The sequence below is a fragment of the Eschscholzia californica genome, unplaced genomic scaffold (genome assembly GCF_041429995.1).
Source record: "Eschscholzia californica isolate CP2 unplaced genomic scaffold, dmEscCali1.0.p SCAF_5, whole genome shotgun sequence".
NCBI classification, from domain to species: domain Eukaryota; kingdom Viridiplantae; phylum Streptophyta; class Magnoliopsida; order Ranunculales; family Papaveraceae; genus Eschscholzia; species Eschscholzia californica.
The window spans coordinates 24,226,268-24,247,564 of NW_028238472.1; the positions used below are offsets into that span (position 1 = coordinate 24,226,268).

General features: G+C 35.3%; 2 protein-coding genes and 1 long non-coding RNA gene across 4 annotated transcripts in view; 2 read left to right on the plus strand and 1 right to left on the minus strand.

Moving 5' to 3' along the window:
• Positions 1-674: 674 nt before the first annotated feature.
• LOC147537910 (protodermal factor 1-like) lies at positions 675-2,237 on the plus strand. 2 transcript variants are annotated; one of them, XM_086640542.1, is made up of 3 exons: positions 675-978; positions 1,213-1,555; positions 1,629-2,237. In XM_086640542.1, the coding sequence occupies exons 1-3, from the start codon at positions 840-842 to the stop codon at positions 1,966-1,968; spliced, it is 822 nt and encodes a 273-aa protein (XP_086496668.1). In that variant the 5' UTR covers positions 675-839; the 3' UTR covers positions 1,969-2,237. The 2 variants fall into 2 exon arrangements, with proteins under 2 accessions (XP_086496668.1, XP_086496667.1); XM_086640541.1 differs by having other exon boundaries at positions 748-981.
• A 3,719-nt stretch (positions 2,238-5,956) lies between these two features.
• LOC147537911 (uncharacterized) overlaps positions 5,957-21,297 on the minus strand; it is a 43,869-nt gene continuing 28,528 nt past the window's right edge. Inside the window, exons 5-7 of the long non-coding RNA XR_015226362.1 lie at positions 16,257-16,366; positions 8,320-8,559; positions 5,957-6,783 (exon numbers count right to left, since the gene is read on the minus strand). This is a non-coding gene — a long non-coding RNA (uncharacterized LOC147537911). The remainder of the gene's footprint in view (positions 6,784-8,319; positions 8,560-16,256; positions 16,367-21,297) is intronic.
• LOC147537912 (protein ANTAGONIST OF LIKE HETEROCHROMATIN PROTEIN 1-like) lies at positions 9,479-12,830 on the plus strand. Its single transcript, XM_086643400.1, has 4 exons — positions 9,479-9,577; positions 11,392-11,897; positions 11,979-12,207; positions 12,293-12,830. Exons 2-4 carry the CDS (start codon positions 11,406-11,408, stop codon positions 12,754-12,756), a joined length of 1,185 nt encoding a protein of 394 aa, XP_086499526.1. The 5' UTR covers positions 9,479-9,577; positions 11,392-11,405; the 3' UTR covers positions 12,757-12,830.

Genomic DNA, 21,297 nt, shown 5'->3' on the forward strand with positions numbered 1-21,297 from the left:
ACCATCCCCGGTGTCCCCAAAGATCTTACAATCACTTGTGTTTCATTTCTTGTCAGACAGGTTATAGCCTAAAGACATCATTTGTTCCCATAAAAATATTAACAGGTGAAGCACTGGCTTTTGATGGTTCGGTCCCGCTGATTTCTTGACCCCGATTTCAGCCCCTAATACTCACATCCTCTCTCAATCAATTTGGGAGAAGAGGATTCAGGTTTTGTTTTCTCCCTAAATCGATTTTGGAAATAAGATGAATTACCAAGACTACACACGTAACCAGAACTAGACTAGAGGCACTCCCAAAACTCCAAAGTTTAACACTTTTTGAAAGCACGGCCGAATTTTCTTACAATCCTATCGAACAACCAAAAGCTTGTTTTCACATGATAAAATTTGAGTTTCTTTCCCACTAGAAAAAGTTCATTTTCACATCCAACCTTTTCCGGGACTCTTAAATACAATTTCTATTATTTTAAATACGTAAGTTATTATATCTAATGGTTAGGCCAGAAGTCTTAGAAACTCACCCAAGTTCCATAATCTAGTAGTCTCCATTGGAGATGTTCTTACACAAGGCATTTCAAACGTACTGTGTCAAATTTGAAATGTTACAGCATTGGGTGGGTTATTGCTTTGTAGTTAATCCTTTTATAAATGCACCCTGCAACATATCAACCAACTCCACACTCTTCCACCGCTCACATTTACTTCCCTTTCACCAACAAACAGCCAGTTTTTCTTTCAGCTCACTCTGTATATATTTACTACCCCACCCTTCTCCCAATTCACTTCACTCTTTCTGTCTTTTCCTGTATAGACGATTGTGAGGAAAAACGAGCAACATGGAGATGAAGAGAAGCCCTAGCTTTCAGATCTGGGGAGCATTGGTAGCAGGTTTCTTGGTTCTCTCTCATCCAGTCGTCATGTCTACTGGAACCATTGGAGATCAAAAGAACTACTACCCTTCTCCCCATCACTCTGGTGGTGCTTCTCTCTCTCTCTCTCTCTCTCTCTCTCTCTCTCTCTCTCTCTCTCTCTCTCTCTCTCTCTCTCTCTCTCTCTCTCTGTCTCTAATTGTTATTTTTCTTAAGTTAGTTATTCTTTCCATAATTAAGCAGTTTATAGGAACGGGTAGACGACTCGTTGTAAAAGCTAGTAATGAACCATTTGCCAAGATAGGAAGCTCCTAACAGTGCTTTGTGCTGCTAACTGCAGGTATCCCAAAGAGTCCTTCACATGGATCGTCACCATCAGTACCGTCATCTCATGATCCACCTTCACACAGTGGCGGAGGAAGCTGCCCACCGACTACTACTACTCCAACGACTTCACCACCGAAGCACAGTGGTGGTGGTGGATACCACCACTCTCCACCACCAACCATTGTTTCACCACCAACAGCTGGTGGTGGTTCACCTCCGGTGATTATTGATACCCCTCCCTCCCCTCCAACTGATCCTGAAATTTCATCACCTCCAACTGATCCTGAAATTTCGTCACCCCCAACACCTCTTATCCCCGATGACCCAAAATTACCGCCATTCATCGGAACTTGCGAGTAAGTTTGCTACTTCCCTGGAAATGTTTTTATTCATTCAAAGCAATTTATTAATGTTATATTTGTCTTACAGTTTCTGGAAGACCCACCCAGCAGCAATATTCGGTATCATCGGGGGCTGGTGGACATCACTAGGAGGCATCATTGGTGTAGTAGGTAGCACTCCAACATCTCTAGAGCCAACCCTCACCATTCAACAGGCACTGGCTAACACAAGAACAGATGGAATTGGAGCACTCTACCGAGAAGGAACAGCTTCGTTACTAAACTCTATGGTGTCTAAGAAGTTCCCTTTCTCGACAGAACACATCAAGCAAAGCTTCCTAAAGGCACTTGAATCTGAAAGGACTGCTGCAACTCAAGCTCAACTCTTCAAGAAAGCAAACGAGGGCCATCTTAAACTTAGATCTTGAAATGGTTATTTTCTTATGATGTACTTTTGAGGTTCCTAGGGTCATCGTATTTAGTAGCAACTAGACTAGCTAGGCGAAATCTATGTCGTGTTCGGGGTTTCATTAGTAAGACGTGTGGTGATCTACAGCATGTTATGTTATTTGTTAAGATAGAAAGTCTTCCGAAAAGTCCTTGTTGTTAGAAGAGCTAGAGCAGTTATTGTTTTATTGATTTTGGGTTAATGTTTTATTAGTGTGTTTTCCTAGTATAATATAAATAAATTTCACCATGTCTGCATGAGATTATACACCTCTGAAAACCCATGTCTTGGGTAACTTGTTTTACTGACAAACTCAATAACTAAGTTTCAGAGGAAGTTGCAACTGTATAATTTATGATTGCTTCAAAACCAGGCCATTGAACCAACAAGGACAGTTAATAATGTAGCACTTCTGAAGACTTCAAATTATAGCAACTTACGAAAACTAGTAGTAAACATAACAAAGAAGCATAAATAGGTATAAGTAATCATTATTGAGTTATTACAATATATTTGAATAATCTAACTAAATTAAAGAAACATGATTTATAATGTATGACAATATATGTAGTCTAAACTAAATAATCTGAAGAAGGAAATAAGATATACACAAATCAAAATTTGAAATTTAAAAATCGGCTCTAACCTAGGGAGACATTCACGTTTCCCTATCATTCCCCCTCAAGCTGAACGTCCGGATCACATAGTGTTGATGACCAACCCTTTGTTAAAGAAACCGGCAATTTGTTCTTGTGTTGGGATATACCATACTTGTAATGAACCACAAACAATTCTTTGTCTAACAAAATGGTAGTCTAAGTCAATATGTTTGCTTCGAGAATGAAGGATATGATTGTGCGCCACATACGACCCAATCAGAATTTGAGAAAGCCGTAACTGTTTTGAGACCTTCAATTTGGTAATTTGACTTAGATTAAAAAAATAATCCACCTCCAAGAGTGCCTCTGAGATAACGTAAAATACATTTGACTGAATTCAATTGGACACCCGTTTGGCTATGCATAAACTGACAAACCTGGTTAACTGAATAAGTTATATCTGGTCTTGTAAGAGTTGAATATTGTGAAGCACCAAGAAGTGATTTGTAAAGGGTAGCATCTTTAAGCAACATACGTTAAGTTTGAGTAATTTCTTACCACATGAAGAAGGAGTTGAAACTGCTTTTAATTAACTAAGTCAACTTTGGATAATAAATCTAAAGTGTAGCAAGAATGAGTAATAAACAAACTAGTAGTAGGTCTTTTCAATCCACTCCCAAAAGGTCATGAACCTCAGAGCCGTGGCTGACAATTTGAGGGCCCTGGGCGAAATTTGATTTTCGGTCTTTTTTGCAATAAAAAAATTACGAACAAAATGATAAAAAACTAATAATTTTTTCGTAGAATTTTTTGAATATGGTAGCTTTTACATCATGATTATCTCATATGTATTTATATATTGTTGGATTTAAAAAAAACACCTAGATTTATATATTTTTTTAAAAACCTCAAAAAATGATAACATTATAAGTATAATTGAGCAAAAACAGAGGCCCATTTAGCAATTGAACTCTCGATTAAAAAAAAAAAAAGGAAAGAAACCAAGGAAAGTTGAAGACAATGGGACTAGAACCTGGGTGATTTCCTTGGAAGCCCACATGACTAGTACTAGTAGAGCTAACTAGGTGTTTATGTTATAATATATGTTGTTATCAATATATAATAAAAAAGACCTTGAGAATAAATGGGCCCCGCTGAGGTGGGGGCCCAGGGCGGATGCGCTGCTCGCCCCCCCTCAGCCACGGCTCTGATGAACCTCATCGAGATCATACGTTGGAAACTAATCATTAGGCCTTGAGATAAACCCAGATGTAAGAGGTTGATTTGCGCCTGTAATGACTATATCATAAACATATAATAGTAATATAGTAACTGAAAATGTCTTTGATGAAGAAATAATGAAGTGTTAGGATTTAGAACTGACAAACCCCAATTCTTGAATCAAAGTAGTGAAGTGTGTAAACCATGCTTGTGGTGCATGTATCAAGGTATCCGTGTAAGAAAGCGTTTTTCACATCCAATTGTCAGGCTGACCGCCCGGATGATACTACAATGCTTAAGATAAGTCGAATCGTAACTATCTTAACAACAGGCGAAAAAGTCTCATTATAATCAATTTTGTGCTTGTTGTGAATAACTTTTTGCGACCAAACGGGCTTTGAAGCGATCTACTTTTCCATCACTCTTACTTTTAACCCGAAAGAACCATTTCCATCCAACAAGGTTCATATTGGGATGAAAAGGAACTAGTGTGCAAGTTTGATTCTTAATCAAAGCATTAAACTTGTTTGCTATTCATTGCCTCACACCATCTTAAGTCTTTCTTTGCCTCTGTGTAACTTGATGGTTCCTCTAGTAAAGGAGGAAATGTAGAAAGAATGTGAGATTATAAACTTGGGGTAAGATTATAAACTTGGGGTAAGACATAAACACACAATGGTTCATCTGATATTAAACATCTTTAAAGATATAAAGTTTCATAATTGTAGGGTCAACCACTTATACCTTTTGTGATGGCCACCATATCCCTTCGACTTTCCTAACATATTCCAATTGTTATTTCAAAAAACATTATGGCAAAGCAGCAGCCCATCCTTACTAACAAACAATAGTTTTGGTATATACCCCGAAGGTATACAACTATACCTTTGGGAAAATGCTCAATTTAAATCAATTTAAAACATTATGGCAGAGCAGCAGCCCATCCTTACTCACATTCTCCATTTAAATCAATTGTATCCGTGGACTTGATGCATTTGTTAAAACGCTCGTTTCACTTGTCTGTATTGTAAACCTCTTATAAGTTGGCTTATATATATTGGCTATTACACTACATACATCTACTATAGATGGTTTCAGATTCATCAATAAATTGAGAATGTGAGAGAGGTGCAATCAAGGGGTTTACTATAACAAACTTATTTGGCGTGTTCAATTGTCCTTTGTTGTTTGGATGAGTTTTTGTCAATTTTGGAGTTTGCTCTGTATAATACTATTTTTCTTGTCATTATTGTATTTAATAAAATGTTTTTCCTTTACCTTCTTTTCATTATTGTATCGAAGGAAAAAAAGAGTTGGAGGCCCAAATTTCGGGGGTAAATTAGAACCCAACCCAGCAATAAAAAAAAAGGGTGCTTCTAAAGGCACCTGGCCAAACAGCTATTACCATCCAGAAATTTTGTTGACTCGGGTCAATGGTTTTTTACCCGAGGTCTCTATAAGCACCGGTTTTTAATGTGGGTGACGTTCACCTTCGTTTGCTTCTTCCATCTTCTTCTTCCAACAAAAAAGGAATCCTAATCAATTTTTTTTCCAAAACAAAACCCTAGAAAAGAGTGCAACATTCTTCGGCGACGGCAACGTCTCCAACACATACAGACGACTATTCTTTTATTCGAAACAATCAATCCGGGTGATTTGTTCATCATTAAACTGTGTTACATCTCATTTATAGCTTCTTTATAACATCTTTTCAAAAGAAATTAGGAAGTTAAGCATGGAAGAAGAGAGTTCTAGAATTTTTACAACTACATCGATTCCAACTCTTTCACCTCTTTCCGGGCAAGGAGAAGTTTCTCAGGAGGTATACAATCATTCCCCGACCCTTTTTTATATGATTCAATATGTGTTGTGTGAGTTTTTGAAAAAACAAAAGTGAAACTTCGGTGACGTGAACGGACTGAACCGGTCCGGGACTTCTTAGCCTTTAACGGATCAGACTATCCGTCTAATAATGAAAGGTCACAGACTAGGTAGTCCATGACCTTTTAGATTAAGACGGACAGATGGATCCATCCTTGGCTGATCAATCCCGGACTCTTTCAGTCCGTTCCATCCTGAAGATATTTTTTTCTTTAAGTGATTTTTATGTTTTTTTCACCTTTTGACAGGTTCCGGACCTTAATATTATCCCAAAATAGACATGACCACGTCCCGACAACTCACAGACGAGACAAAAATCCGGCAGAGTCTCCTCTGTAAATCGAATCGGTCGCACCCGTAAAACCTGTCATGCAAACCATACATTCGCATACAAAAAGACATAAACTATTGAGCGGAAGCTAAACAAACTCAACTCAGTTTCGGGTCGAAACCCGAACCAGAAAAAAAACTACAAAAGCCTCATAAAAAATGATACAACTTATAAACAACTATAAGTGTTACGTATATACATATTAGAGTTCAATTCTGCAATAACTACATAACTTTAAAATAATGGAAAGCCAATAAACAAAAACCAAAGAAAACGACGCAACACCTCTAGCTCGTCAGACAAGATCACCAGCTAGAATACAACTCCGCCTCGAGGCTACGACAAAGCACCTACACACTAACAACTGGTAGGGGGTCAGAATACTCACCGACACGAGTTATTCTGGTAGAAGACCAATCCAAAACCCATCACGTTTTCAAAAGTTCACTTAATAAGTTGTAAACATCGTGACAAAACGAGTTACCATATATACTATATACAAAACTGTGACGCCCTGTGTCCCAAAATAGACACAACCATGCCCCGACAATTCACAGATGAGATAAAAAATCCGGTAAAGTCTCCTTTGTAAATCTAACCGGTCGTACCTGTAAAACCTGTCATGCAAACCATACATTCGCATATACAAGAAAAATAAACTAAAGCGGAAGCTAAACAAACTCAACTCAGTTTCGGGTTGAAACCCGAACCACAAAACAAAATACAAAAGCCTCTTACACATCGATACAACTTATAAACAACTCTAAGGGGGGGGGGGGGTAGTGGTTGGGGACATTGGGGGACATTTTCATGTCCCCCAATGTCCGTGTTATTGGTTGGGGACATTTGAAATGTCCCCAAATGTCCGTGTTATTGGTTGGGGACATTTGAAATGTCCCCAAATGTCCGTGTTATTGGTTGGGGACATTTCAAATGTCTCCAAATGTCCCCAAATGTCCGTGTTATTGGTTGGAGACATTTCAAATGTCCCCAAATGTCTGTGTTATTCGTTCGGGACACGAAATTAGGGACATTTCAAGACAAATTGTTTTTGGGGACATTTGGAGACATTTTAGTGTAAATTTGGAGAGCTTTTGGAGAGAAAATGTCTCTTAAAATATGGAAGACACTTGGGGACATTTGAGTAAGGAAGATAATAAAAATAATTATTATTATCAAATCATATTATAATAATATTATCTTATTATTATATTACTACATTATTGTATTATTATTATTACTATTATTATTCTTATTATTATTATTATTATTATTATTATTATTATTATTATTATTATTATTATACATTTGAGTAAGGAAGGTAATAAAAATAAGTATTATTATCAAATCATATTATTATAATATTATCTTATTATTATATTACTATATTATTGTATTATTATTATATTATATTATATTTTATTATATTATATTACATTATATTATATTATATTACATTATATTATATAATATAATATAATTATATTATATTATATTATATTATATTATATTATATTATATTATATTATTATTATTATATTAATATTTAACTATATTAAATAATAAATATTTACCAATTGTCCATCAATGTCCACAGATATCTACAGATGTCTACGAAAGTCGAAAAATATATATTTGAAAATATTAATTAATTTTTTTGTTTCATATGGTAAGACAGTAATAATATTAAAAATAATAAATATCAACTAAATATCTATCAATGTCCACAGATATTCACGGATGTCTACGAAAGTCGAAAAATATATTTTCAAAGTAGTAGGGCAAATTTATTTCGTATGATTAGACAATAATGATTACATTAAAATAATAAATGTCTACCAACTGCCATCAATGTCCTCAGATATCCACAGATGTCCACAAAAGTCGAAAAATATATTATTGAAACATGAGTACAATTATTATTTCATATGGTTTGACACTAATGATAATATTAAAATAATAAATGTCTACTAATTATCCTTCAATGATGAGATAATAATAATAATAATAATAATAATAATAATAATAAATAATAATAAATAATAATAATAATAATAATAATAATAATAATAATATCCACTACACATTTTGTCCATGGATTCAATATGTTGAAATGTCCCCAAGACATTTTGTCCATGAACCAAATGTCTTGAAATGTCTCTGAGACATTTTGTCTATGAATCAAATGTCCTGAAATGTCCATAAAGACATTTTGTCTACGGACAAATGTCCCGAAATGTCTTGAAATGTCTCTGGAACATTTTGTCTCTGAGTGTCCTCCAATGTCCTGAACCACTACCCCCTCCTAAGTGTTATAGATATACATATTCGAGTTCAGTTCTGCAATAACTACAAAACTTTAAAATAATGGAAAGCCAATAAACGAAAACCAAAGAAAATGACGCAACACCTCTAGCCTCGTCAGACAAGATCACCGGCTGGAATACAACTCCGTCTCGAGGCTACGACAAAGCACCTGCACACTAACAACTGGTAGGGGGTCAGAATACTCACCGACACGAGTTATTCTGGTAGAAGACTGATGAGACATGAAAATGTCCCATCTGAATCTATTAACTCGAGCTAGTTAGTCCAGTTCGAGCAGTTACTCTGATAAATTATGTGTTTCTCTTTCGCAAGTGTCTTTTACGGAGTTCGGTGTGAAAAATAGCTAAAATCGGGAGAAAGATGCACTTGAGGGCATTTTGGTCATTTGGAGATGAGGGTTTGCTGAAAATTTTAGTGCTTGTTTGAAAAGTAGAGTCCATGACGAGTTCGTAGGCGAAAACAGAGGTCAAATCGGAGTCCAGATGCGAAAGATAGTCCAAGTCAAAGTTTGGTTCAAAGCCAGTCGACTAAAGTGAACAAAGACCGTCCCGAGATACGTGGCACGCAAGCGTGAATCTGATTGGACGGTACACATCAGGGAAGGGATACGCTCGGTCAGACGCAGGTGCAGTTTGGGATGTTCAGGAGTTAATGATTTTGTACAACCTAGTGCAAGGTTCCACCGTGTAGCCGACTATGACGTGTTAAGATCCAACGAACATGGTAAATTAAGCACACGTGTCTCAAGCTGAAGAGGCACGCTGCATAGGGTTTACTCTCCCGTGAGGCATCTCATAACTCCCATTTAAATCCCACTTTGACAACTAATTTAATTACCATATTGGTAGCACCATAATATAGGTTGTGTTTGATAGGGATTTTTCCAGGGAAAAATGAAATAATTTCTTTAAAAAAAGTTATTTCCAACTGTTTGGTGTACATATTAGGGAAAGTTTGAGTTTCCCTCACGTGATCGATTTTTCCAAAATTTCCTCAAAATTAGGGGAATTCTTGACCCACCTCCCACCAGAGAATAATTTTCTCCAAAGAAATCTCGGAAAGTCTTACTCTTCTAAACCGCACAACTAACCTTTCCTTTATTTACTGCTTCTTCTTTGGCATTTAAAGATGAAGTCATTCTATAAAAGCTTGCTACTCAACGCATCAAGCAGAGAAGTCACAAAGATTCAACTGAAGAAGAAGATAATCAGGAAGGTTACTCACACCAGGTATTTACTCTCTTTCAATCTCTCCATTGAATGCAATTTTTGTGGGTATACAAAGAGAATCAATCAGAAAAGTTTGGTATTTCTCTGGTTTTTCAAATGAATCTATGAAACCTAATCCAGTTATTACCATCCTTGCACTTGGTTATATTAAGTTCAAATTTAATCTCCATGTTGTGTTGTAAAAACCTTGAACTCATGAAAAAAAATCACACATCCCTGAATAAATTACATGCTCTATTATGTAAGAGGCAAGATTCATCATGAAACCTTAAGAGCTAGAAATGTTGATGAGTTGATTACATAATAGAGCAAAAACTCCTTCACTGAATTTGATACCCTAGACATAAATAATCAACAATCAACAGTAACATGTCATAGGAAAAAGGAATGGCAATGAACTAGTATTGAAAATGAGTTTTCTCTAACTAGCAAGATCAGGAATCATGAGTAAGAAGGTGTGAATGAATGAAGTTTTGATCTTTTTCGATAAAAGAACACTATTCCTACTTATACCATTAGTAGTAGTAGTAGGACTAGGAGGAGGGAGATTAAAATTATCATGAATGAAGTTTTGATCTTTTTCGATAAAACAACATTATTCCTACTAATACCATTGGTAGTAGTAGTAGGAGGAGGGAGGTTAAAATTATCATCTAAAGTAGTAGTAGTAGTAATAGATCATTAGTAAGAAAACTAGTAATGCAATTAATACCATTAGTAGTAGTAGGACTATGAGGAGGGAGATTAAAATTATCATCAGTAGTTGTTATGAGGAGGGAGATCAATACTTTAATACCATTAGTAGTAGTAGGACTATGAGGGAGATTAAAATTATCATCAGTAGTTGTAAGTAGTAGGACTATGAGGAGGGAGTAGTAGTAGTAGTAGTAGTAGTAGTCTATTAATACCATTAGTAGTAGTAGGACTATGAGGAGGGAGTAGTAGTAGTAGTAGTAGTGGTAGTCTATTAATACCATTAGTAGTAGTAGGACTATGAGGAGGGAGGTTAAAATTATCATCAGTAGTTGTAAGTAGTAGGACTATGAGGGGGAAGATCAATACCTTAATACCATTAGTAGTAGTAGTAGTAGTAGTAGTCAATACCTTAATAGATCAATACTTAGTAGTAGGACTATGAGGAGGCAGATCAATACCTTAATACCATTAGTAGTAGTAGTCAATACCTTAGTAGTAGTATTTTTTATCTTTTTCGATAAAAGAACACTATTTGATCTTTTTCGATAAAAGAACACAATTTCTACTAATGCCATTAGTAGTAGTAGGACTAGGAGGAGGGAGATTAAAATTGGGATTTTTGATCTTTTTCGATAAAATAACACCATTCCTACTAATACCATTAGTAGTAGTAGTAGGACTAGGAGGAGGGATATTAAAATTATCATCTGAAGTAGTATTAGTAGTAGATCATCAGTGAAAACTAGTAATACTACTAATACCATTAGTAGTAGTAGGACTATGAGGAGGGAGATTAAAATTATCATCAGTAGTTGTAAGTAGTAGGATAATGAGGAGGGAGATCAATACCTTAATACCATTAGTAGTAGTAGTAGAAGAACAGAGAATAAGTGCATGAACAAGAATCCTGAGTCTTAGAAAGATGTATCCAAGATGTTTTTTTTCTAGTAGGTTTTTTCTTTTCCATCCTACTGTTGATCTTGTGTTTAACTATTTTCTGGTCATATTCATAATGTGATTGGTTTCAAATTTATTTATATTTTATTGTCTGCTTCAATTTTTATGTATGTTTATCGATATAGTAATACTTATCTTATAGATTTTACTTCTCGTTTTAGTTTACTGCTACAGTATGTTGACACGACAACTACGACTACGTGTTGCATCTATGATGATGATAATCATTATTTATGCGTATTTACGTATTCGTCGTAGAAATAATGAAATTATTGATAGGAGACCTTACATAAATCGAGACCAAGAGAGAAATAAGGTTTTGCAAAGAATGTATTCTGAAAGTGATCGATATTGCCACGAACAACTTCGAATGAAACGAGGTCCCTTTCAACGGTTATGTGCACGCTTACGGGTTTATGGTTTAGTAGATAATCGAAATGTCAAGGTAGAAGAGCAAGTTGCAATATTTTTAAACACTGTTGGGCATGATCAACGTAATCGTAATTCAGTTCTCCAGTTCATTCGGTCGGGGGAAACAGTGAGTAGGTATTTTCATATAGTGTTGTCAACGATACTTATGCTCTATAAAGATATTGTTAAACCAGCAACAAGTGCTAACTCTCCATCTGATGGAAATCGACGACAAGCCTGGCATGAGTACTTTAAGGTTAGTTTATGTTTACGAGCCCATAATTTATTCAAATTTAAATTATGTGCATGCTTTAGTTTACATCCTATTATTTTATAGGATGCCGTTGGTGCCATTGATGGTACACACATTCGAGCAAAAGTTCCTATCAAAGACCAACCAAGATATCGTAATAGGAAAGCTTATATTTCTCAGAATGTTCTTGTCGCATGTGGGTTTGATATGAAATTTCATTATGTACTTGCTGGGTGGGAAGGATCTGCTCATGATGGTCGTTTATTACGATGTGCGGTCTCTCGTTCTGGACGCAAGTTAACCGTTCCACCTGGTATGTAATTGTATTTTACTATAACTATTGATATAAAGTAGTCAGATGTATAGTTGATATAATAGAAAGATCTACATCCATGTAGGAAAATACTATCTCGCTGATGCTGGATTTCCACTTGTACCTGGATTTCTCACACCATATCGGGGCACACGCTATCATCTTCAAGATCATGCTGGTCGAAGACCTCAAAATCCTAAGGAACTATTTAACTATCGACATTCCTCATTATGTAATGTTGTTGAAAGGACTATTGGATTGTTAAAGAAAAGATTTGCGTATTTGAGAAATGCGCCATTCCATGATATTGACACACAAGGCAAGATCATAATTGCATGTTGTGCATTACATAACTTTTTACGAGATGGAGACCCTGATGATATAAGTAGTGGAGATGATAGTGATACAGACGATGATGAAGTAAACGAGCTAGACGATGTAAATCACACAGTGCAAGATTCAGAAATCAATATGGTTCCGTCACAAGTTTGGACTGCCAATAGAGACCTCATAGCAGAAGAGATGTGGGCAGATAATCCAAATTTATAATTGTTATCTTATTTAAAGTTGAAGTCTGAAAATTTCACTCATTTTATATTATTTATCATATCTTTCGACTATAAGTATGATATTTTATTTTGTTAGTTTTTTAAATTTAATTATTTTAAATTCAATAACGTTGTGATTTTTTATGATTAAAGATGGCTTCTCAGTCTGACATCACCACTTCAAACAAAAAAAGTAAGAGACCTACTGTAACATGGAGCAATCTAATGGATGAAATCTTAGTGAATACGTTGTACGACTGCATTTTAGTTGGGGAGAAGAACGGAAATCAAAAAGTGATTAACGAAATATTTAAGAAGGCGGCGGTTGTTATTAGTGTTGAAAATATCAAGGCTCGCATGAAGACATTTAAAGTACATTATTCTGCAGCGAGAGACGCAATCAACTCTAGCGGATTTAACTTCAATTCTGAAACTTTTCGCATTGAAGCTGATGACGATGCCTGGGCTGATTACGTCGCAGTAAGTTGTATTTGATTTTTCAATTTTTTAGTCTTGAAAATTTTAAAAGAAATGTAATTTTGTTTTTGATATCTGATGTTTGACAGGCACATCCAACTGCAAAAGGCTTGCGCACAAAAAGTTTTCCGTATTAGGAAAAATTAGGAGTCATAATTGGCACTGAACAAGCCACTGGTAATAGGCAAGTAGAGGCGGACGACATTTTGCATGAAACTCGTGGTTAGAGAATGATTTTAATTATTTGACTTATAAACTATTAATTGTTTCTATGAATTTCACATTTATTCCACTTCCAATACAGGTGAAACTACTAATACGGAGTCCATCAATTTGGATGAAGATGAAGGTCGTTGTTCTCCAACATCTAATAGTCGTAATCGATCCATAACACCAAAACGTAGGCGGCGATCAGAATTTGATGATACATGTACTATGCTCGCGGAAGCTGCAAACAAGCTTGCTGAAGCATGTCAAGCTCCTTCAGTTCGTGGAGTAGAAGATGCTCTGAAGGCCATTCCAGATTCGAGTGAAACTGAATTTTATGGTGCTTTGGATATGTTCTCAGAAAAACCTGAACTTGCGCAGTTGTTTTTTGAATTTTCAGAAACAACAAGGGTGACATGGCTTAGAATGAAACTAGCTAATTTTCAGAGACAACAAGGGCGACATGGTTAAACGGAAGTTAAGGAGTTTAATTTCTTGTTTGAAGGTGAATGCTTTTATCCCTAATAATTCCGTGAAACTAATATTATATTATGACTTAATTAAATATTTGCATTTTTGAAGTGTGAGAAAAACATAGAAAGTCTATTTGTGTTTTTATTTATGTTGAAGAAGATCTTGTTTTATAACTAAAGTGGTTTTATAAAATTGGAAATCTAGAAACAAAAGAATTTTCCCTTGGTAAAACAAACAGTAGAAAATAAAAAAATTGGAAAATAATTCTTTTATTCGTTGGCAAGTCAAACATCAGAAAATATGAAAAATAATTATGAAGAAAATGTTTTTAGGTGAAAATGTTTCTCGGTGCAAATATTTCTCTATTTTTTTTCTTTCTCCTAAAACACTATCAAACACAACCTTAGTTTCCATATTTCTGGGAAATTGGTTTTCTTTCTCTCATCTCTATTGCTTTGTAGAGAGAGAGAGAGAGAGAACTAGAAATGTGGGATGTGAATAGAAACAGGAAGCTTCTTATGGAATCTTTCTTTCCCTCTTTCTCTCTCTCAACAGTCCTCTTATATATTAAACCGAGAGAGAGAAGTAGATGTTGGATATATTGAAGATTTAGAGAAAGAGTTGAAGAAGGAAAGAGTGACTTATGGATACATTTTAGAAAAGAAACTTATTTCTCTACAACAAAGCTGGATAGAGAGAGATCTTGGAAGAGCATTGACATGAAGATCAGAGGGGATATTCTTCATCATTTCTTTCCCTCTTAAATCTGGATATATTCCTAGAGAGATTAACAGAGAATAATTATATTCTTATCTCTTCAATCACTTAAAATAGAAAGAGAAAGAGATAACTTCTAGATGGAGAAATTCGATTTAGATTGGTGGAGCTGCAATTGAGAAGGATTTTCTCCTTATAGAAACATTTAGAGAGATGATTAAGATAGGAAGCTGGGTGTTTTTGGAAGAGATTTGAAAAGAAGATAATATAGATTTCTTAGAGAGAGAGAGAGAATAGCGGGAGATGGACAGACAGCAAGATATTTCTGATTTCATTGCTCTTCTTCTCCTTTATAATCTGTGGGATAGAGAAGAAGAGGAGGATGATCTTCTCCTGGAACCAAAAAACAGGGACTGAACTAGAAAGAACAGGTGCTCTGTTCTTCTTCCTCTCCAGAGCTTCCATGGTATAATTTTAGAGGGAGAGAAGGAGAAGTAACAGAGTCGTTCTTCAGTTTCTTGGTTGTGTTTCATAAGAAATTTCAGAGAGAGAGAGAGAGAGAGAGAGAGAGATAGATCCACTAAAACAGAGAAGCTTCATCCTATTCTTTTTCTATATATTTCTTTGAGAGAGAATTGTAGAGAGAGAGACAGAGAGAATTTTATGTTGTTATCTGTTAAGTTGTAGTGAGCATTTTTTTTGTATAGAGAAAGAGGGAATTTCAGAGAGATAATGTTTACTCTTTCATTCAGTTTTACTGGTTTTCATAAGAGAGAGAGAGAGAGAGAGAGAGAGAGAAAGAGGAACAAATGGTGAACAAGTTTTAATAAATCTATCATCTTCTCCATTGATGTTCATTACCTTCTTCATCAACTAGAAGTCTGGTGATATTTTTTTTTTCTTATTCTTTTTATCTTAATTAGTGGAGTGAAACATTTTATAATCTATTCAATAACAATGTGTAGCTAAATCTCTTGACTAGGGTTTTTGATGAAGTCTTTATTATGTATGATGATAGCTTACTCATCTTGACGATCGTAATGTGCTCTTATTATCATCATAGCAATTTGTCTTTCATTGTTTATGCTTCTAACTTGATCCATCATGATTAGATTAAGTTCTTTTATGATTGATGCTTGATAAGTTGATAGGAAATAGTTAGAAGTCCGTTATGTGATGAATGAGCTTGACCTCGTTGGTAATATGGTTTTCATGGTTGTGCATCCGATTTGATCCACCATCATTAGATTAGATTCTTTTATGGTCGATGCTTATTAGTTGTCAGTCATTAGTTAACTTATTATCATTCGAGAAATTCAACTTTGTAGTGTCATTGATGATTAGGATTTTATTTGACCATGATTAGGCGGATTCGAAACCCTAGGTCCTCTTCCCCATTTGAGTTCATTTTCGTTATCTCTTTTGTTTGTCTCGTTATTTTATTACTCTATTATTTCAATCACCAAAATAAATTTTCAAAAACAAAAACCGTCTTACTTCCAAATCTTAGAATAGGTTTCACTTAGTCTCTGAGGAACGAACCGGTCTTACCGGAATTATTACTTGACGCCCGTGCACTTGCGGGTGTAGACCTATTTAGGGTAACCTTCTAGGCCCATCAAAGACCAACCCAAAACCCATCACGTTTTCAAAAGTTCATTTAATAAGTTGTAAACATCGTGACAAAACGAGTTATCAAACCAGTTACAATATATACTATATACAAAACCGTTTTCCTTAATCTAGCAAACAATAACAGTGATTAGCTGACCACCCATGGTGCGCTCCCAATAAGAGGAGAGTTCCTCAAAAGAACCTAGAGTGTGTTAGATAGTACCAGCCCATTTAGGCACTAGCTAATGCATTACGTCTCCTCGAGAAAGAGACTTACCTCTAACCAGTAAGCCCCTTTCCCACTAAGGGACTCCGCAATCATTGAAGAGTTTACCTCATGATACATATATACCTTAAGTATCTAAATACGTTTTTTATCACCGAGTTCGAATAAGAGAACCGCCCCCCAATTACCAGAAAGCTGATTTACTAGACTTTAGAAGAAGTAAGGCCTGCAACTCATCATCCAAAACTAACTTCATTGCAGAAAGCTGATTTACTAGACTTTTCATCTCATTAAAGTGTTGAGCAATTGAGATTCCTTCTTTATATTATAATTTTCCTAGCTTTCTGGACAAGTAAGCCTTTTTGGCAGCTGTCTTCTGATCATATATTTCTTCTAATTTCCTCCATAGACTAAAAGCGGAAGTCTCCGTCGATACATGATGAAAAACTCTGGGTTATACCCATTGTCGAATAAATCCAACAACCTTTCGATCTAATACCTTCCAGTCTTCTTCATCCATCTTATCGGTTTTGTACCGTGATTTTCAATGGGTGCAGTAAGGTCTTTGCAGTATAACAAATCTTCTATATATGCTTTCCACATCAAATAGTTCTCTCCATCTAAACTAATCATACGATTAGTATTCACTTCCATATTTCTGAACAATAAATCCAACCTGAGCTCTGGTACCACTTGTTAGAAAAATAACCTAATTAACTTGTTCAGGAATATAAAGATAAACAATGTGAATGTAAAAGCAGAGACAATAAAATAATTTAATGTTGCAAAAAAACCCCTCCAAGATTGAAGGTAAAAAACCACGGGACCTAGTCCAGAAATCTTCCACTATGATTAAATAATGGGTTACACAATTCTTCACTAAACCTATGGTGGATAAACCAATTGTTCAAGATGTGTAGAAACACTATTGGATAACAACTCTTCCCTAAATAAATAGAGGATTAACCGATTCTTCAAGATGTGTAGAAACACTCTTGGATAACAACTCTTCACCAAAACTATGGTGGATAAACTGAACAAAGAAACAAAGAAATAGAAATCTCTTACTCCTTAGGATTTGAATAAATCCTAGATTACTAAAGGCTGAAGAAGATGACCACAAACTAAATTGCTTCACAAGATTAACAATCTTCTTTTCTTCAAACCAATATTCTTCTCTTTCAATCTCTCTTGAAAGAACCACTTCAGAAATCTCTCTTTCTTCGACTTCTCTTTGTTCTGGAAGTTGTTGTGTATAATCTCTTCCCTTTCACTCCCTTTTATAATGATAAATAAGGAGGTTTACCAATAGAAATAGGAATTCCTTTTTAGGCTTGAAAAAATAGAAGTTTCTATTTTTTCCCTAAACAAGGAATAAGGGAAATCCTATTTCAATTAGGAGTCCTTTTATTATAAGGAGGGACCCCAACACTAATAGCAACTCGATGTGGAGGGATTCCGTGTGGGGGGGAGCGACTTGCTGTAAACATGGGCTTTGTTTATGTAAGGTCCATTAGCCAATTTATATGAACAAGACCCATTAGTATGTCTCATACGTTTGTTGGGCTCATAAATCTCATTTCATGTATCTAGTATGGACACTAGCTACTCGTATGTGTTGACAACTGGATGAATCTATAAGCATGAGGTGTATAGATTATATGTGTTTGTTGTCAACAATACAAATCCACAAGTATGTGTTATCAAGGCTATGTGTTGTCAACAAGAGAACTCCTTTTTCAGCAAAAAAAAAAAAAACAAGAGGACTCCTTAAGTGTGTGTTGTCAATGCTAGACAAGACAACTAAACACTTGTTAGGTTTGACTTATAGTCTATTAAATTGTGGTAATTAAAATAAATTCTATGATGGATTAGAGGTTTATACTAATGTAAATAGAGGTAGCAGGGCCGCTTGCCCGCACTAGGCCTCCCACCACGAGGGGCCCATTTTTGTCTAGAAACGGCTTAATTCATAATTAAACATAAATCTTTATTAGGTGAGTTGGTAAAACTTCTAATTTTCATTCCATCAACCCGAGTTCGAATCACGCGGCCCTTAGTTTTCTTTTTATTCCTGGTTTTGTGTTGATGTTGAGAGTACTAATGCTATATGTCTTTGTTTTGGCTTCGTTACACCTTTCTAAATTATTTTTCAATTTTTTAATATTTTTTTTTATCTCTTGAAGTGTTTTTAACAAACATAAATCTAAAATTTTTAAAACTTCCAAGATTATGTAAGTACATATGCTACGATCATGATACAAAACAGTGGCGAAGCCAGAAACTTTTATGAGTGGGGGCACCTCTTTGTTATAGGTAATGAAAGAATTCCACAGTGCACAATCAAGCTAGAATCGAAAAGCAAATTCTCAACAAAATTTTATTTATAGTTTAGATATTTCGTGGTAATTTGATGGATAACAATCAATCTCTAATTTTCTCAATATGGATCAAGGATCTTTCCTCCAACTAGATTCCCAAAATATACTGAAATAAAAAACAAAGGAGGGGATGAAGAGATAATGGTGAAGATTAAGAAGAACGATGCTAGATGATGAAGAGGAAGTGATCGTAATTGAAGAAAAGATGAAGATTAAGTTTTCTTTCTAATAACATGTTTACTAGAGCAAAAGTCTAGAAAAGACAATTTTGAAATTCAAAATACAAGTCACCGAAAAATCAGACAAAATCAAAATTAAGGGGGACGTTTAGAAAACTCATCATCTCTGCAAGGTCATTTTATTTAGTTGGTCACTTTGAGGAGGTCAAAATTGAGTTATTCAATTAATAAGAACCAATTTTAAGCCAAGCATGACCTTTATAATGTATTTTTAATAAGTAGTCATCTTAAACCAAACAATAATTTCAACTATAGTAGATATTTTAGAAAAAAAAAGTGTGAGTAGTAGAAATTTTCTAGAAAAAAAGATGTGTGTGGGACTCGATCCCTTGACCTCAAGGTTGAAACATAATCGCTTCACCAACTAAGCTAGGGAAGAACTATGTTTGAAAAACGGAAATATGTATAGATATATCATATATGTATCTAATATAGCGGCAAATGTCGCATAACATTAACGAGCCACGTTAGGGTCGTGGGGGCCTGCGCCCCCACGGGCCCCTATGTGGGCTCGCCCCTGATACAAAAGATACCATATTCAAAAAAAAAATTCTTCACTTAGGTTAGCCATGCTCAACAAAAGTAATCGTTCTGCCCTTAGCTATTTTGGATAATTTGTGAGCTAAGTACTCAACATGACATTATATTAAAATGAAAAGTTCGAAGAGAGTTCAAATTTTATTATGTTATTAACTTACAATCTAAGATATAATAAACATTTTATTTTTGCTCACAAGTGATTGCGGATTCTAAACTAGATTTCCTATAAAAAAAAAAGGAAAATTTGAAATGAAAAAATTTCTTGTGAGTAATTTCTTAAAACACAGTTAGATGCATTTGTGCTTTTATCTATCTATTGTTAAATAGTCTTGTATTTTGATCAGTGTTTCCTAAAAAAAAATTATCATACGATAGGCTCAGATTCAAATTTGTCACGGGACCCCCAAATTCTCAGCCACGGCCCTGAGAGGTGGAGAATAAGATATTAAGATGAAAGCTATGCTCCTGCTCATTAACTCACTTACGTTTTTCCATCACTTAAACTTGAAAAATAGAAGAGAAAAGAGTGTACAAGTTCATCTTCTTGAAAGAAAAAAATTAAGCTTTATTGAAGCAAAGAACTTATCTTTATTAAAATAAAAAGTTGACCCTAATTTCTAGAAAGGTATGACATTATTTTGAGTTACTAATTTCTTTGTTTCTATATTGATTTATAACAAACATGTATCCCTAGATTTTTATCTGCCTATGAGAAAAATTTGGAATTACTATTTTGTCACACGAAAATTACTTATAGAATATAACACTTGCACCCCCACCACTCGCTAGTGGTTAGAATATACATAAAATAGTGAACTGGTTTGAAGTCTCTCGGAATGTCTATTTACTAATGTTTTAAGTATACATAAAATAGAGACATTCCCAGAGACTTTGAACCAGTCCACTCTATATATGAAAAATGTTTTAATAAATAGATGTTATCTATTAGGCTGACTATATTTTCCGGCCAGCGCTTTGGGGAAAGCTAAATAGTTTCCGGGGTGTGAAATTTTAAAGGGAATATGCAAAATTTCGAAAAGTTTCCGGGGAAACATATTTTATGGGGAATATGGCTCAAAATAAAAAATTTTCCCCCTCACCTCCCTCCACCTCACCTCACCTCCCTCCACCTCATCTCATCTCCCTCCACCTCATCTTCTCTCTCTCTTCTCCGATAGGTCGCCGGCCGGAAAATTTTCCGGCCGGCGACCATGAAAAAAAAAAAAAAAATTTTTTTTCTCTCACACCTCTCTCTCTCTCTCTAAACTCCGGCGAAGGGGGTTTCCCTTCGCCGGAGTTTAGAGAGAGAGATGTGAGAGAATTTTTTTTTTTTTTTTTTTTTTTTTCATGGTCGCCGGCCGGAAAATTTTCCGACCGGCGACCTATCGGAGAAGAGAGAGAAGATGAGGTGGAGAGAGAAGATGAGGTGGAGAGAGAAGATGAGGTGGAGGGAGAGAAGTGAGGTGGAGAGAGAGAGAGAGCTGAGGTGGAGAAGCTATTTTGCTTTCCCCTAAATAAAATTGTCAAACAAAATTGACCAATTTTTGACCAAGTCTTCACACCCCGGAAACTATTTAGCTTTCCCCAAAGCGCTGGCCTATTTTCCCAATATGATATTAGTGGGTCAAATGTGAGAATATATGTCCATGAAAATGTCAATAGGGGTG

What these genes read in the sequence shown, in the direction of transcription:
- LOC147537910 (XM_086640541.1), top strand. Translation starts at nt 840, where the DNA reads ATGGAGATGAAGAGAAGCCCTAGCTTTCAGATCTGGGGAGCATTGGTA. An exon ending in TTCTCCCCATCACTCTGGTG is followed by an intron (nt 982 to 1,212) that starts GTGCTTCTCTCT and finishes TGCTAACTGCAG; the next exon opens with GTATCCCAAAGAGTCCTTCA. An exon ending in CCATTCATCGGAACTTGCGA is followed by an intron (nt 1,556 to 1,628) that starts GTAAGTTTGCTA and finishes TTTGTCTTACAG; the next exon opens with TTTCTGGAAGACCCACCCAG.
- LOC147537912 (XM_086643400.1), top strand. Translation starts at nt 11,406, where the DNA reads ATGTTGACACGACAACTACGACTACGTGTTGCATCTATGATGATGATA. An exon ending in CCTGGCATGAGTACTTTAAG is followed by an intron (nt 11,898 to 11,978) that starts GTTAGTTTATGT and finishes ATTATTTTATAG; the next exon opens with GATGCCGTTGGTGCCATTGA. An exon ending in CAAGTTAACCGTTCCACCTG is followed by an intron (nt 12,208 to 12,292) that starts GTATGTAATTGT and finishes ACATCCATGTAG; the next exon opens with GAAAATACTATCTCGCTGAT.